Below are 17,267 nucleotides of genomic sequence, written 5' to 3'. Positions count from 1 at the left end.
CAGAGGAGCTTGCTACAAAGTACTGAGTGTGACAAAGGGAGGGGCACATCGGCGCCCAGAAGGACCCTGAAATCAGGTTCTGTCACGAGACGGTGTTCTACCTCAGGAAAATGGGTGTGGTTCGTGGCAGGTACCTTGGAAGTCCAGTGGGGGTGACCACGGGCACAGAAGACATCTGGGCTTCGCCTCAAAAGATTGGCATAACTTAACATCACGTACATTGTAAGACAATTATATGATTCAAATTCAAATAACATGTTTACGTTTAGGATTTCTCTTTTGACTGGTGTTCCAGTTAGTGAACCAGAAGTGAGCTTTCTTTCCTCTCATCTGTAGTGCTCAGAAAACTCTTGCTAATGTCAAGAACCAAACCAGTGGCAAGAGTAACTGTTAAATTTAAACAATTATAATTTTAAATTATATCCTATATAAAGTGGTAGGAAAACTGGGAAACAGAATTTAACGAATATGTTTGTTCACCTTGGTAGTAATATCGAGACCTCTGTTTGAATTCATAGCAGGAAGACTGCTTTTTGGGGCAATGGGAGTCTGGCTGAAATGTTACTAGTAAGCCTTCTGAGTAACTTCTCTTTGCAGCAGAAGTTGGAGTGTTGGGAAATTTTTATTGTTGTTATCACTCTCATGGGGGGATTTTAAAACACTTTCCTGAAAGAGCTATCTAAAACTCCACTTCTCTAGTACCGCCTCTCCCGGGATGCTCTGTGCACTTAGAGAGGGGGCTTACTCACTGTAGGGTGGCATGGCTGTAGAGGCCCCCACTGTACACAGTTCCTGAAGATGCACAGTCCCTGCAGTCACATCTTTGATGACAAGGTCTCTATGAAGAGACACGCATTTCCCCAGTTTGCAGGAGATGAGCAAAGTGGTCGCAATGACTCAATCCCTCTACCTGGTGAGTGAGTCTTACTAAATTTTGTCAAATTCTTGTGCTGAAACTCCCAGTTCTTAGGATAAATGGGCCAGTGGCCTGTGTACTGGGATTCACACAGATCGCTGGGTGAGCCATGTCTAAACAGTAACCGCTCAAGGCTAATTCCTGTCCTTCACAGACTGTTAAATCACTTTAAACATCACTTTTTTTTTTTAATGTAAGTTACGTCTGGATTTACAGCTAAATTTATGTAAATTACTTCAATTTACATTGGAGAGTGTCCTAATAAATTCTTCTTTCAGTCACCCACAAAATGGTAAGTGGGTTTACATCATCAAGCTCGCTCTTCGCAACTTCTTTGGAAATCTGGGTTCACTTCGACTCTGTATAGCATTGGAGACTGGAGGCGTTTTAGCTCCCAGAGGAGCAAACGCTAAATGGTGAGGATACTTAGGCCAGGAGCTCTCAGTTCTTCATTTCTTTTCCTAATTGACTGGTTTAGTGAAAGCATTTTTTTTCTTTGAAAGCATTTTATTTTATGTCACTTACATCCCTTCACTGTTGATTCAAAATTGTTTCGCATAATATGGGTGTAGTAAAAAGATTCCCACCGACCAAACTTCTCTAAGTCTGTATTTGGAGCGCTTGACGTTTCTTGCCTGGGCGCTTGATTTTCACCTCCTTGTTAATAGTGGAGAGCAATCGGGCATCTCGGCCTGCTGGGCCAGGGCTGCTGCAGGGGACCCGGGTCCCTCTGGGTAGCCAGGAGGCCTTAGCAGTTTGTGTGCCTTTTAGTAGATTGTAACCAGGCCATGGTTCCTGCAAGGCAGGCTTTCTCAGTCTTGGCACAATTGACAGTTTGGATGGGCTGACTCTGTGTCATGGAGGGCTGTCCTAGGCATTATAGGATGTTAGCAGCATCGCTGGCCTCTACCTAATAGATGCAGTAGCACCTCTCCAGTTGTGACAGCTGAAAGCACCTCCCTCCATTCTTGCCAGATGTGCCCTGGGAGGCAGAATCTCCCTGGGTCGAGAACCTCTGCAGGACGGACTTTTGCTACGGTGGTACCGGAGCTCGTGTCTGCCCTGTGGTTTCTTCTGCTGCAACCACACCAGTCACCAGGTGACCCAACTCTACTTTTAAAGAACCTGGGGCCCAGTCTGGGATGCTCCGTCGGGATTGGAGTTGTGATGGACCCAAGACTGTGTGGACCCAAGCTTTTTGCCATTGTTAAGACATTTGTACCCTCTCCCTGTCTCTACCTTCTTGATAGGGTGGTAACTTTGAAGATCTCTTTAGAAGGTGTTTTTTGGTTGAGATTGGCGTTCCTTTATACAGTTTTAGATATAAAACCGTGCAGCTTTTTCTTGTTGTTGATAATTTGGCAAATCAAGTAAAATTGTTCTTCAGGCTTAATTTATAAAAATGAACTAAATCATAACATCTCTTACTGCTCTCATCTTTTGCTTACGAAAATTACATTTCCAAAAAGAAAAAATAAAAAAGACAGTAACCTCTCTGAAGGTCATGACCATGTCTTAAAATCCTAAATTATTGCCAAAAGCCTAACATGCTTTTTGCTTGTTGAAAGTTTCTGCTGTATTCTTGTCAATGTGAGTAATCTAAACGCACTTCAGATTGAAAAACAGGAAGACCAGCCATAGGGCTCTAGACAGGGGCTTATGCCCCAAGGGACATAAGTGCCACAACCCTGGTGATTCCCCAGGAAATAAACTGCACACTGGGTTTTTCTGTGGTATTCCTAGCACATACAGTGTGGTTTGCAGCCTTTGAGCTATACCATCTGAAGGTCTTACATTTCACAGCCGTTACGGAACACACAGTACAGTGTTCATGGCTGTCGATTCTGAGGGAGCAAGCCATCAAACTTACACCGATTTTGGAAACACTGCTAAGATCCATTTGCCAGACCCGTGGGTTCAAGCTCTCCCTCATCCCGTGATTCTGTACGTGAGGTTGAGTATTCAGAAGCAGCCTAGAATTCTGGTCAGGAAAGGTTCTTTACTTTTTGTCTGATATAATCACCCCAGCATGATCCCAGATGATTCTTGCATTCGTGGGTAAACATCATTTGTCACTCATAATAACAAAGTGGGAAGAGGAGAACGTTGACATACCTATAGATAATACATGCACTGTTCCTGCATGTGTCACAATTAGCTGTGTCTTGCCCAGTCCGATATGAAAGCCTACAAGATAAGAACAGGAGAGCATTACACGTGGTGGCTGCTGGCTGCTGGCTTCTCTAGAGCACACAGCTCCAATCAGATTCTTTCCCAACGCCATTGCTCGTTATGGTAATAGAAATCGATCAGTGTGTTTCCCATTTTGCTCCTGTCTCTGCATTTATTGTATACGACCAATGCAACCTCTATAGCTGATACTTAAATTAAATCTAGGATGCGAACATAAACTACTGGATGAAGTAAATAACCTGATTTTGTTAGAAGCAAAGGGAGTTTGGGATGTTTCAGTTCAGCTTGGTCTTTATGGTGTTTAAAAGAAACTTCGATGGGAAACCAACCCCAGATCTTCTGACTTGTTTCTGCCCCACCACCCCTCGGCCTGCGAGAGGAGGGGTCTGCAGACTGGGGCCCTCAGGCGAATCCCACTCTGAGCCAGCAAGCTAAGAGTGAGTTTCACATTCATAAATGGTTGAAAAAGATTGAAAGAATAATAATATTTGGAACACGTGAAAACTAATGAAATTAAATTTTCAGCGTCCATAAATAAAGTTTTAAGTTTTGATAATAAAGAATAGTGAACATTTTTACGTTAGTAGCTACAATACCCTTGGTCTGCAAATCCCAGGATACTCACTCTCTAGCTCTTTAGAGAAAAAAATTTGCTGACCTATGTGGTAGAGTGTCGTGCTGCATTGTCAGTGCCTTCTGACACCGTCCCTGGCTACCTTCTCTGGTGAGTTCTGTCAGCCCTATGAGACTAGACATTTTTAGGAGGAGAGGTAGGGGTGCTGATTCTCTTCCCATTAACAGAAATAACCTTAGAGTACCTTTTGGAGTATATTCTGGAAGGTTGTGTAGACTTAAGGGTTTGATGAAAGGATTTTCTTGAATCTTTCTCAGCCCAGTCACCCCAAGAAGCTAGTTTTGGGGAGCTTTCATAATGTTTTTCCTACCACTTTGGCCGGCCTTCCCTCTCTGATATTTTTAACGTGCAGGTGTATTTTATTCTGAATATTACTTTGTGCCAAGGGACAAACATGCTCACCAGAATCTGTTAAATCAGTGGCAGAAGAAAAGCTTCCATCTGAATTGGCTTATACATACTTAGGGGCAGATTTGCGTTTGGAGAGTGACTCAACATAATAATAGTGCGCAGAAGGTTTTCTGTCAACATGGACAGTCGATATTTTATCACCTTCCCTATGTAAACTTCTCCTGCACGCATCATGGATTTTGAATTGAAATTAACTTCTGTTTTCCTCATTATATTTGGTGTTGCATCAACATTTGACAGAAGGATTTTCCTATCCAGGCCACGTTGTTGCAGTGAGCTTTGGTGAACTCGGACCTGACCTTTGAGTTCTGTGCATTTCATTTATTAATCAAGTGACAATATTCTGTCCTAAAGTGTCGCCAGTCGGTGCCTGTGGCCCATGATATTCGAGCCAGAGTTGGAATCACTGTGGCTGCGTTTGTGTTGACCTCTGCCCCCATTTCGGACGCCTTTGGATGCCCACTTGGGGTCTTTTCCTCTCCCCTGAGCTTTGTCAGGAAGGGCTTGTGCATCACACCTTCCTCTTTTCCTTAGCCCTTTTCTCCTGATGACAAGCCCCAAGGGTACATTCCTCCTGAACCTTCCTCCCTGGCTCCAGATTTGTCGAACCCATACCACGGGTCCTCTGTGTTAGACATTGACCTCCATTCTCCCATGCCTTATTATATATAAAAGGCCTTTCTCCATCCCACTGATTTTACTGGAGCTCTGTCCTAAGCTCATGTCTGACCATGGTCATTTTGTAGGGTAAAATAAGCATGGTGCTTGAGCACAAGTCCTGGCAATGACATGTTTGCTGCAGGACATGTCTGCCCCGCTGTTAGGCTGGGCTGCAGACGAGGGACAGCTCCTCTGTGTGTTGCATTGGTGTGTATTAAGCAGCAGCCAGGGAAGGGATATGTAATAGTTTTCTGTATGCCCTAGCCACATTCTAAAGTTCAGGCTTTTAAAAGAAAACAGACGAAATCAAGGGCATTTCCTATCCTTTACTTGAGGGGCACGCTTACTGGGCTCTAAGGAAAATCCGACTTGCATGCTTGCAGAACTTTCCTGCTCGAGACCTCAGGAAGGATCTGCATCAGTTCTCATCGACACCAACACCCCTTCCTTGCCCAGGAGCATGGGGTTCCCAAGTGTCTCACTTACGTTAGAGCCTCAAGTCTTCGAATTAATTACGCTACCTCATTTTACAGAGGAGAATATAGCAACACTTCAGGTCTGGGATCTCGTTATTCTTAGACCCCAGGCTTCTGATGCTCCGTGATGCCCTGCTCGAACCTTGGGACCTGTGTTCTGCACTTTGTATAATGGCCACCTTGGGATAGTCAATGAGTCCAGCACTGACAGGACAAAGACTTCAGGCACCTAAAACGCACAAGAGAACTCTCTTCCAGGACCTTGGGGTTCTTCAGTTATAACTGCTCTTTTTAAAGCCCTTTCTGAACAGACTATTCTTATCACTTGGTAAAAAGCACACATTTTCCCCCTGTTATAATCAGTAAGCAAATAATGATTAAGTGCCATTAGGTGTCAGACATCATTCTGGCTACTGAGGAGACATTTTGGAATAAGATTGTGTCCTTGTCCTCGAAGCTTACAGCAGAGTGGGAGAGCCAGACAGGCAACACAGGAACACATGAACGAATGAATGAATGGCTTTGGATACGGCTCGTTGTTAAGGAAATGTTGTATGGGTGGCTTTGGCTAACCCCCCCGAGGACCCTGCATTTGGAATGAGACCTGGATGATAATGAAAGAGCAGTTAGTCATCTCCAGATCTGGAGATGAGTTTTGCAAACAAAAGGGCCATCACTTGTGAACATCGTAATGGGAATGATGTTGGCATGTTTGCAGGACAGATAAAAGGGCCAGTGTGGCTAGAATAGCTGGGGCACATGAGAGGCGGGAGGTGAGAACAGATCCTATAAAATAGGAAGCTCTTTGGACATTGTTGTAAACTTAATGGGAAGCCGCTGTAGAGGTTTATTTATACGTGGATGATGGAATGACATGGAACCTACTTCCTCCTAACCTTTACTCTCACTCCTCCCTTTCTATCACATCATTTGCATTCAGTTTCTTTTTTCTCCCCTCTTTTATTTGTAGCCCAACCTAACTCACATAATCCTGAGATACAGTATGGTTTGGCTGATGTCTGTTGATTAGAATCAAGTGAGTCATAATATCTGCTTTATAGAGTGACATACCTGTGTGTGGTCCCCGCTTTTTCAGCTAATTTAAATGAAAATTGGGTGGTCCGCCATATTGCCACCATGTGTGAGAAGTGTTTTCGAGATCTCATTGCCACGAACTATGCTTGGGAAGACCCTTCAGGATGTTTCCATGGTTTTGTTAAGGACCTTTCTTTTTGAAAGGATTCAAATCTTTGGAGTCCAGAAAGGTAGTTCATAAAAACGGATGTCAGTGAGAGATTAATTTGTGGATAAAAGTTAAAGTGTTGTCCTTGTGTCATATGGTTAAGTCACAGGCTGCCTCCAGGAGCTATTGTTAATCAAGGTGTGTCCACTACAATTTTATTAAGCGTGAGGGTGTTCTTAGTAGAGGTCTTAAACTGTGTAACCCATTGTGCTTATTGCTTTGATAGTCCATCCAATTGTCCTTGGGGCTTACAAAATGTAGGGTTTGGCTTCGCTGATGATTTTATGGTCACATTAATAATTGTGTTGCAGAATCTGAATAAATGTGTTCTCCAAATACAGACAAAACAGGTAAGTCCTTCCTACAGGACACACAAAGTGCCATTATGGAGTGTCCCTAATTTTCCTTCACTTGGAAACAAGTCATAAAACCCATACTTGGAATGATTATCTTTCTGGATTGCCATTGCCAAAAAGAGAAGCAATCCAAAAACTCTGAACTGCTGGAGCAGATGCTTCTCCAGTGACAGTAGGGCTAGAGGTCTTTTGTGATTAGGAGTTTGGAGAAGAGAGAGCTTAGATTATTGATGTCAAAGCCACAGAGGGAGAACATCTTGGTCCAAAATTATAAATTTTATGTCTTGCACATTAATTGCTACCTTTATAAAACTCTCTTCTCTTTTGTTTTGGGGAACCTATACCTTATATAGGTTTATAACCCCACGCCTGTCACAATGCCTGGTACACGCTGGGTGTTTGGTTAATATTAATCTATTAACCAAATAATACAGTCAGTCTCTGTGTTCTCATATTGAAGTCCAGTAACAGACAAATCTAATGAAAAAAATTCTGAGTGCAAAAAGCATATGAAAAGTATAAATTATGAAAAGTTCTGCTTCTCACTTTCTAGTGTGAACCTCCTTGGATCCCAGTGACAGGCGTGCTCACTGCAAACATGGATTTTTTAATGCACCGATCTTTGCAGCGCTTGCCGTTAATCATCTCACTACAGTGAGTTGCCATTTGTCAATGTTCTGGACTCAACAGCGTATATTACTGTGGTGGGGGGAGGCGGGGGAGTGGAAAGCATAACATTCAGCACCAAGGACAGCGCCAAGAGTCCAAGGTGTGTTTCCTGTTCCATTGACCCTCTTGACTCCCATCCCCCCAGATCACGGTTCTAACCCAGGGACCATTTCTGGGATCCTGACCCTCTCCTTCCTTGATGCCCTTTGGACACTCATTGGTCAGGGTGGGCTTTATTGAAAGGTAAAGGAGACTAGACTTCAGTTATGAAATTAATAGGGATGTAAAGAGGATGGACTTTGTGGAAAGCACATGGAGGGGTTGTTGTTCTTGATTTGTTAAAGCAGAAGGTTTTGCTCAAGCTAATTTTACAAGGTAGTTTTGGTGGAGTCCGGTATGAGAGTCATTTCCACTTCCGCTTTGTAGTGAAACAGATTTCTTCAGAAGACCTTGCTGTACTTTAAAGAAAGTAAAATGAGTGTCCTTTGTCGAAGACAGCATGGAACTCTAGTTGGGGCACCCCCATTCAAAGAAAACATCAGATCCTCCTTTCTTAGTGGCCTAGAATTTTCAAGTTTAACTCAGAATGTGGTTCACCAGTTTCTCTAGCTACCTTTGGCTTCTGAGGCCAACTGCTCCAATTCTTTAGTTGTCATTATCAAAAAATCCTGAAGGTAAAAATATACTTTTGTCCACTTGTATAAAATAGACAGCATTGGTGACAATTTTGGGTCTGCAGGTCTTCAGTTAGTCCTGTTGCAGATCAGCAACAAAAGAGGCAATGAGGGATGGGATTTTAAAAACAGAAACAAAGAAGGGAAGGCAAAGGGCAGAGCTCGTGTGGCGGTTCTTGTCACAAAGCCTTAGGAATGATCAGCGAAGGAGGATGTCTGCCAGCTTCAGCCTGAGCTGGACCACAGGTGTGTCCCAGGAGGCAGGGATGGAGAGCCGGGGACAGGGGGGACAAGGCGGCATCTGCTTTTTCATGAACGCATCACAGGGAGATCTAAGGTAGCAGGGCCCTGGGTGGTAGGAGAGGGCGCTGCAAAATATCACAGAAAGGTCACCGGAAGCTTTCTTCCTGGCTCCACGTCCAAGTGGCTCAGTGTCTCTGAGACCTTGAAGATGGGGCCTGAGAGTGGAGACTGACAACTCTGTGTCTCCAGTCCAGCCCCAGCAGAGAAAAATTGTTTGGTGGAAAGGTCAGGAAGGGGGAAAAAATGTCTCTTACTGTGCCTGCTTTCAAAAGCAAAGTCTGACAAAGTTATAAGCAGCTCAGAGAAGAGTGGTTGGCAGGTGGAAATAATTCTATGGTATTGAATTGTAATCACTGGTACTAGATTACTGGATTGGCTTTAATGTGCTGTTTCTCCTGCCACATCTCACAACACTGTTTTCGCCAGAAGATCTTTAATTGCCCGTGGAAGAATCTCTTCTCACATTCCCTGGGGAACTGTGAATGGAGTGTTTGGTTTTAGATTTCAGAAAAGCATTCTCCTCTCAGCTAGCATCACCAGTGTGCAAGCATGCACCTGGAGGGGCCCCTCTTCCACTTCCACTTTGGGACACAGCGCAGGGTGCATGGCACAGGACACACAGCGCAAGTGACCTCATTGCTAATTTGTGGGTCTTTTAGATGACATGGTGATTTTCAGCAGGTTTAGAGCTCTTAGCATGTCAGCAAAAGACGTGTTTGGGTAATGTGCAAATCAGGGCGTGGTCCTTTAATTGCGGTCTTCAGAACACTCGTTACATAGGGTATTGAGTCACTTTGAATTAACTCAAAGGTATGTGTTAGGCCCTCTGCTCAGACGTTGTTTGCTGCAACAAAGAAAATGGCACGGTCTCTGCTCCCAGTGATCATTTTATGCCGTTGTTCAATTTATTCTCCTAATTTTGATCTCTCTTGTTCTTTCAGCCTTCTCACTTCATCTTCTCACTTTTTTTTTTTTTCCGTCCGCGTTCTAGGCCAGGTTTGTGCTCCAGCTGTGCCTTCTTGATAACTGAGCCATCATTTATGGCAGCATCTTAAAGGGCTTTTCTACTTAATAGTCTCAAAATGACATTAATTAGAGGCATAAAGTGATACCACTACTTTTTTTTTTGCAGTACGTGGGCATCTCACCGCTGTGGCCTCTCCCGTCGCGGAGCGCAGGCTCCGGACGCACAGGCTCAGCGGCCATGGCTCACGGGCCCAGCCGCTCCGCGGCATGTGGGATCTTCCCGGACCAGGCACGAACCCGCGCCCCCTGCATCGGCAGGCGGACTCTTAACCACTGCGCCACCAGGGAAGCCCGAGACCACTACTTTTGTTAGGGGAAATTAAATTTCAAAACTAGTCAAACTCAGCTGTTTTCAGTGACCGTCTCCTATGTTTTAAGCCCACCTCTGGCAGTAGTTTTGGCTTGTTCCTAAGTCTAATTTCTCACTAGGAATTTGCCAGATTATGCCCTGCAACTGTAGTTTAGTTCCTACTATATCAGCTGTTTAGCGGCTAAAGCGAATGTAGACTTTCCCCATATAACCGTGGAACCTCAACTGTATCTGTTTTATTAACTTGAGCTATTGAATGCCAGGATTTGGGGGACATCCAATTTAAGTTCGTTAAAAAAATATGACGCCAGTTTTCTTAACAAATGCCAAGAACACCCATTGGTCAATAAAAGGCAGTACTGGCTTTCACTGGTGATGGTCTGACCAGGTCCCTTTTTCCCAGTAGCTGAGGGGAGTCGTTTTGTAGCCAGTGGCAGACCTGCTATGTTAGGCTGGAAAATTCTTTGTTCATTAGTGGCCTGGAATCCCCAAGCTGACAAAGCAGTGTGTTTGTTTTAAAAACTGAGGTTGCAGTTTGAAGAACACAGACCAACACTGACCCCAGATCTTTTCACCACCCCTGCTTTCCCCTGCCTTAGGGATGTCTAAGTGGGCTGGCTGTTGTGAAGCCTTTTTAGAATTCTGCACCGTCACTTGCTCTTCAGGTGCCCTTTGGCCAGCTCTCAATGACTTTTCCTCCACCAGCACTCCCAGCATTTGGTATCGTCATGGCGTGCTTTGCCTTTTTCTTTGTTTGCCCAGCCAACATCTGGCTTGCTGGTCACAGGAGAGGTGGAAAGGCTTTGGATGCATGGAATGATGAATGAAAGAGCAAATGAAAAATAAAGTTGTTTGGGAAGGTAACTTTGTCTCAGTCGATCCATGAGGGTTGGTTTGATCTCTGTTTCAGTGGAATTTGACAGCTCCTGACATTTAAAGAAAGCTTTAAAAGACTCACTTCCATGTTTTCTGTTTATTGCCCTGAATATGGTAGAGCAGTGCCTGCACTAGTTTCTTGGTTATAATCGCTGCATTGTTTGTATTTAGAGAATTTTAGCCAGCAAGCATTTATTCTAGGACCCTGGTTTCTCTCTTCTCCTGCTCTTTTGCCTGTAGATGTGAGGTCAGGCAGTAGGGCCATTCTCATTAACTACTGGTTTCCTCTGTTTTTAGTTTCGTCTTCTGGACTTCTTTTTGGAGGAAAGGGCTCTCATTGAGATTGAAGGACATCAAAGACTTCTTTCCACACACACTCATGCGATCCTCCTGAATTTGAATGTGTATGTTCCAGATGTCGCTTGCATAAAATAAGAGTTGTTCTGGTTGGAACCTTTAAGGGAGATCCATTTTTGGAGTCCTGTGTTAGAAGAAATAATCGCTCTACAAACTTGACTGTTAGATTTCACAGCATTCTCTGTTGAATCTCAGTACAGCTGAAGAAACTTGAGGGCTAGCCTGGGAACTCCAACACCATCTATGATTTTGGCTTGTTGGAAATCGTGCAGAGGTCCAAACAAGTTACTTAGAAGTGATGTTTTAGAGCACAGTCCAATCGTAGCTTGAGCTGGATCTTTCTTCTTCCCATTAGTGTTACCCTTACTTAATTTTTTCCACTAGAGGGTGAAGTTCTCAAAATTGTCCATGTACCATTCTCCCAGAGCCAAGAATTGAGATGTGGACCCTTGAAGAACGAGCTCTCTATGTGACCCTGTGTGAGCTGATTAAACACATCAGGGTGGTTTTCAGTAATCCTAGTTATTTCTGTGTAGTGCTCTGATTACAGACTTTCAAGCACTTTGCTATAGATTAGCCAAAGTAACCAACTGGCTTTCACTGTGTTCGCGTGTTCCGTCCATGGGATGGTTCTTGTTCGCCAGCTCTGTGCGCGGCCCTTTGCTGGGGAGCAGTTGCTTGGATGAATAAAACACAGACCTTGCCCTCATGACACTTAAAATCTAGAGGACATTTGTTTCCAAGATGAAGGAATTGCTTCTAAGTTAACGGAGTAAGTTGTATAACTTCAAAAAGTAGCACTCCTTCCGTGGGGCGGTTTCTGTGCTCATTCACACCAGCATCCTTGGTCTGGACCAGCTCCTCTGTTCCCTCATAGGCTGCCCAGCATGGCTTCTGGCAAATTCCCAGCACCCTGTTGTGGCTCTTTTCCAGATCATTCCACAGCGAATGCTGATGATGTCCAGTAGAGGTGTCTTTCTCCTGTGTGGCTGAGAGCACACTGGTGGCCGTTGGACACAGCTTCAGCCATCTCCCCAATCCCAGCACGTAGTCTGGTACCTCCTGGAGAGCAGGGCTGGAGCTGTGCTTCGTAAACGCTAGCTTCTGTCGTGACTGATAGAAAGTCAGTACCTGCCTCTCTTCTCTGCTTTAAACTTACCACCGTGGAACATGCCATAAATTTGCGTTATGATTTTGCTTTTTAGTCTGTCTCTTCTGCTAGAATGCCAGCACCCCGAGGGCAGAGATTTTGTCTGTTTATTCCCTGATGGACGTTTAGTGCTCACATTGGGGTCTGAAGTGTAGCGAGTACTCAAGAAATAGTTCTGAATAATGAACAAGTGAGTGAATGAGTGAATGAAGAATCTGCCTGAGTGTTCTGCTGGATTAACTGATACCCACCCACAGGGTGGTCAGTTCTGTGATGTTCCCAGCTGGATCAGGTGAAAACATCTGTCCAAAAGTATTACCCTGGTACCATCTTAAATTTCCCCACACAAGTGGGAAGGGTCAGTCATCCTCTGCTTCCCACACCCAGTTATTAAAATAAATGGCTTAGTCTGCACCTAAACCAGCTCCCTCCTCACCCCAGGAAATGTCATTTCTTTATCCCAGAAGGAATCCTGGTGAACACGTTTCAGTGGCAAACACCATATATAATGGACTCGGTGGCTTTCTTTAGACGCTGTTGACAAATTAACTTTTATTAGCCCAGCCCCCCAACAAATGCGGTGACTCTGTTATTCTGGGGAGGCTCTGGTCGTTAGGGAAGCTTTTAATGCTTGTTTTCATTACAAAGAATTAAAGGGAAACTATAATGGTGGTGAGTGGTGCAGCATGGCCGCCAGCATGGGGAGTCGAGGCCATGCAGCGTCTCGTCCCCCGGGGCTGGCAGCAGCTACCTGCCTCTCCTCCAGCAATGATGTCTCATCGTCTGTGCCTCTCCCTGGGCCCTGCCCCGGTTCTCTCCTTCCTTGCCTTTACACAGAGCCATGCGTGATGAAGAAGAGGGACTGTCTTCTTATTATTGCACAGTCATTATTACTCCTGTCAGAAATACGTGGAGATTTGAACAGAGACAGACATGGAGATGAACACTATTGTTAGGGCAGGACTTTTTCTTTAGTGTTTTCTAATCCTATTTCCATAATATAAAACCATAATATGTAAAAATAGGGGCAGATATTGATTATTATTTGGCATGTAGAACTGCCCGGTTATATTACAAATAGGGCAGAGCTTCCGGTTTCCTTCATATATTCCTGAAATCAAGGAGATGCTAAGTTGCAAAATGATGACGATAATGACAAAAAAGACACTGGCCCCAGAGGGCACCAGGAGTAGCTATTAATAAAGGAAACAACTTTTTAGGGCTGAGCTGAAGCTGAGTTGATTAACTTGTTTCCTGAAGGAGACATAAAGCTAAAGCTGTAGTTTATTGAAAATTAATGAAAATGAATTTTGGTGGCATTGCTACCAAACTAGAAGGAAAATAGGAATGTGAGTATGCTGTGTGAAAACGAATTTTCTTCTGGGCTGCCACTTCCTTCAGCTGTAGTATTGCCACTTACCACCTTACAGAGGTTTTAATTTGAAAGCATTAATGATGTGCGTTGGGCAGTGGTTCCGATGGTAAATAACCACAGAGCCTTTACCTTTGATGTATAATTTCTTTTGATGTATTTTTTATAGAGCACGTTAGTTCACAGTTTTAAATCAGACTTCCTCTCTGTGAAGCTTCTGTGCTCTGTTTCAGAAGCTTGACATTGCACTCGTTTTTTAAACAAATGCTTCAGAGCTCTTGCAGCTGAAGATTAAAATCTTCAAATTTTGGTGTCAGCAAGTGTAAAATTCTTGATGTCCAATTATGAGACTTTTATCTGGGGAGCCAGTCTAGTGCTGTAACCAATGAGATACTGACAAAAAAATCTGACTCCATTTTGGGTCAAAATAGGCCCAGTTTTACACCTTCTTTACGTAGAGGAACTCATTTTTCATAATTGTCCGTTCAGATCTGGCTTTTAAAACACAAGTTTGCTTGTTTTTATGGTGCATTAAAAACTCTGCTTCAGCGTTTGCTCCCATGAATGTGGACATACATTTGATTAAGGTAGAGCCCGGGTGGCGCTTGGTGGTCACTGGACGAGCCACTTAGGTGACAGGCGGTACGTGAAAGCTTTGAAGTGGTTTCCCCGGGAAGGTTGCTCATGGACGGCTGCTGGTCCCTGGACTTCCATATCAGCGGCTTTGATTTCTCTGAAACTACCTCACAGAGGGGATTCCTCTTACTGATTAGGAATCCTTAAAAACATAATTTATTACTGGGACCCCTTCCAAGGTGCTTTCTGCTCCCTCCAGCGTTAAAAGGGTGCTTTCTCCAGAACATAAATTCACGTGGACCTTTACCAGGTCCGGGTGCGGGAGCCTCTTGATCCCATCCAGTAAAAGGAAGAACCCAGAATTGGCAGGAGCAGCAAAAGTGTCTGCTTTGCAAATCTGCGCAGACATCTAGGTCTCCCATTTTCAGAGGAGGGAGAGGATACTGCTGGGGCCTGATGGGTCTAGAGGTGAGTTTTGTCTTTACTATTTCTTACCAGTCTTGACCTTGGGGATGTTACTTAATATATCTAAGCTTTAGTTTCCTGGTGGAAGCATATTCCTACCTTACAGGGTTATTTGGGGATTAACTGAGACAATGCAGGATGGCCGCCATATTGTAGGTGCTCAGAATGGATGAGCTCTGTTGGTGCTCTGCCCAAGAGACACACGCTTCACCAGAACTCTGCCCCAGAGCCAATGGGAAATAGAGCTCAAACCAGTTTTTGCGTAGCTTAGCAGAAGTTGCATGGGGTTTCAAAAAGAAAAAAAAAGTATTTGAAAAGTAGAGCTTGCATTTCATTTCTCTCTTTTTTTAAACCCGAGTTCTGGGACACGACTCCATAAACTCCATAAACGTTCATGCCAAGCCTTGAAGTGCTCATTTTATCTACGAATGGGGTGTCTGAATTGCCTCGTGGCTCAGTAGTGAGGCTTTTATTCACCTACCAACTTAAAAGGCTGGGGAGGTATTTGAAATCTTCTTTTGGCATTCTGCACAGGAAGATTATTTAAATTACATTTTCAAGTATGTGTGATACCTACATGAAGCCCAAAGTAAGAATTTGGAACCCGTTTTATATTCTCATAAATATATGTGCCTCATTTTTCATATTAAGGACGGAAAGGCTTATTATTGCCTAAAAACTTAAAAATAGTATTTACAACGTTAGATACATTTAAGCTATAGGAAAGACCCAGTGCAGCCCTGTGTATTAAATGAAGAAAATGCTAGAAGAGAATATCATGTATGCTTCTATTTCAGAGTCATAAAACACGGTAACTTGTACTTTAGAACTTGAATATTTTATCAAATATATAAAAGCCATTAGTTATAAAAGAAAAAGAAAAAAAGGGGCGTTCCCTGAAGACTATTCAAAGGATTGCAAGCTAGAAGGACAGAGGCCAGTTGCAGCGTGTGTAGCAGTGGAAGAGATGAGGAATGGCTGAGGCATCAGGAGGAGAAAGAAAACCTAATAGTGGGACCACTGTGTGCGTTTATTAACCGACATCCGTAGAAAGGGCTGTGTTGCTTTCTCTGTCTCTCTCTCAACTTCTGTACATATTTACAGCAGTGGCTGAAATTATGAAGTTCTTGGACGTCTCTGGAGGATTGGTTCTTAGATCAGAAAGGACCCTTGAGGTCCCTTGTCTCGTGTGGACTGTCCTCCTCTCATGTGGGAGCGTGGGGCTCAGAGGGGTGAAGCTAGGATGAGCTGGGAACAAAACCACGTTTCCTGACTCCACGTCAGCTGCCTTGGCCGTAACACCAAATAACCCTGCCCCGTACGCTTCTCTGAAAGCAAGCACAAAGCTGGAGGTCTGCATCCTGTAATCCTCAGCCCCTCCTAATCCTTGGAAATAGACCTGCCTTTTGAGTAAAGCAAGAATGTTTCTCTGAAGGTGTTCACGCCTGCACCCTTGCATCGTGCATTTTAGCACCTGGAAGGTTGCTTCTCAGTAACGAAGTAACTTGAAAGGAGTTAACTTTGCACACACACTGTGCAAAGAGAGCCTGGTCCTCGGTATTTTATTTAATCTCCTAGGGAAGCCCAGGAGGGGCGGGTGTTCTTAGGTCTCTTTCACAGAGTCAGAAGCCTCTGGAGAAAGGCACTGGCACATGTAGGACAGACAGGGAGGGACGGGGGCAACGTGGCCAGCTCAGGACCAGTTGGCTGCAGAGCCCCGGTCATTCTCGGAAAACGGAAAAACCATGTGAACAGGAGGGAACCTCAGTCCGCTGGCTGGCACGTTTTAAAAAATGTTTTGGGTTGCAACAAATGGGCAGAGCCACCAAAACTGATTTCTCAAGAACTTTAGACAACGAAGTGCTGACATTTCCATCCCTTTCAAATAGGGAGCATGAGAGGACAGGGGTGCGGCTGGCAGGAGGAGAACCTTTTTGTCTCCGAGCTTGACCCTGTGTGCTGCTCTCCCTTCTCGGCTCACACACCCCCTTTCCTGTGATGCGCTGTCGGGCCAGACACCCAGGAAGGCAGTGCTCGCATTCCAGAGACGTCCGCAAGGATGCTTGTCGAGACCTCAGAAGCGCCCACCTCCCCTCCTTGACGTCTGGCCATTCCAGCTAACCCGGTGGAAACCTTTGATCTCAGTTAATTGGGTGGGTTCGGGCAGGAGTAACCCGGTCTCCTTCTGGAGGGTGCACAGCCGACCTGAGGTGGCTTTGCCTAACCGTGCCTGGCTCCCCCCTGGGCTCCGGGTGGGTGGGAGGCTGCACGCCTCCTGCTGGGACCTCTGACTCCGGGCGACGCCCCAGCTGCTGCAGTGATGCGATTTTGCTGTAGGTTCTTTCTGCTCTGTGACTTAAACAAATTAACTTGTCCCTTTACGCTTCCTCTGTAATTGCGATGCAGTATTTATTCTGTTTGGGCACGGATAATTAGAGAAAATTTGGAGAGATTTCTCATCCCCTGACAGGTCCCCCTGAAGAGTGCCTGCTGCTCAGTGATCTGTCAATATAAGGCAGAAGGTAAAGCAAGTGTGTAATTTCTGTCCATCCAGCGTTAATATCTAGGTGAAAGCAAGTCACATCATACAAATAGGTGTT

The 17,267-nt window shown here is 44.6% G+C and overlaps 2 protein-coding genes across 3 annotated transcripts in view; one reads left to right on the top strand and one right to left on the bottom strand.

Annotated features, from left to right (window-relative positions):
• The window catches only part of DOCK1 (dedicator of cytokinesis 1), a 528,830-nt gene that overhangs the window by 224,388 nt on the left and 287,175 nt on the right, over positions 1 to 17,267 (top strand). The window lies entirely within an intron of this gene.
• The window catches only part of INSYN2A (inhibitory synaptic factor 2A), a gene marked incomplete at its 3' end in the record, with an annotated part of 36,637 nt that overhangs the window by 12,429 nt on the left and 6,941 nt on the right, over positions 1 to 17,267 (bottom strand). The window contains exon 2 of the mRNA XM_082855003.1: positions 3,032 to 3,103. Coding sequence (XP_082711129.1) covers positions 3,032 to 3,103 — 72 coding nt within the window. The remainder of the gene's footprint in view (positions 1 to 3,031; positions 3,104 to 17,267) is intronic.

Source organism: Leucopleurus acutus (genome assembly GCF_964270905.1).
Source record: "Leucopleurus acutus genome assembly, chromosome: 14".
Classification (NCBI taxonomy): Eukaryota; Metazoa; Chordata; class Mammalia; order Artiodactyla; family Delphinidae; genus Leucopleurus; species Leucopleurus acutus.
The sequence above is the reverse complement of the archived record's forward strand: the minus strand, read 5'-3'. Positions and strand labels throughout refer to the sequence as shown.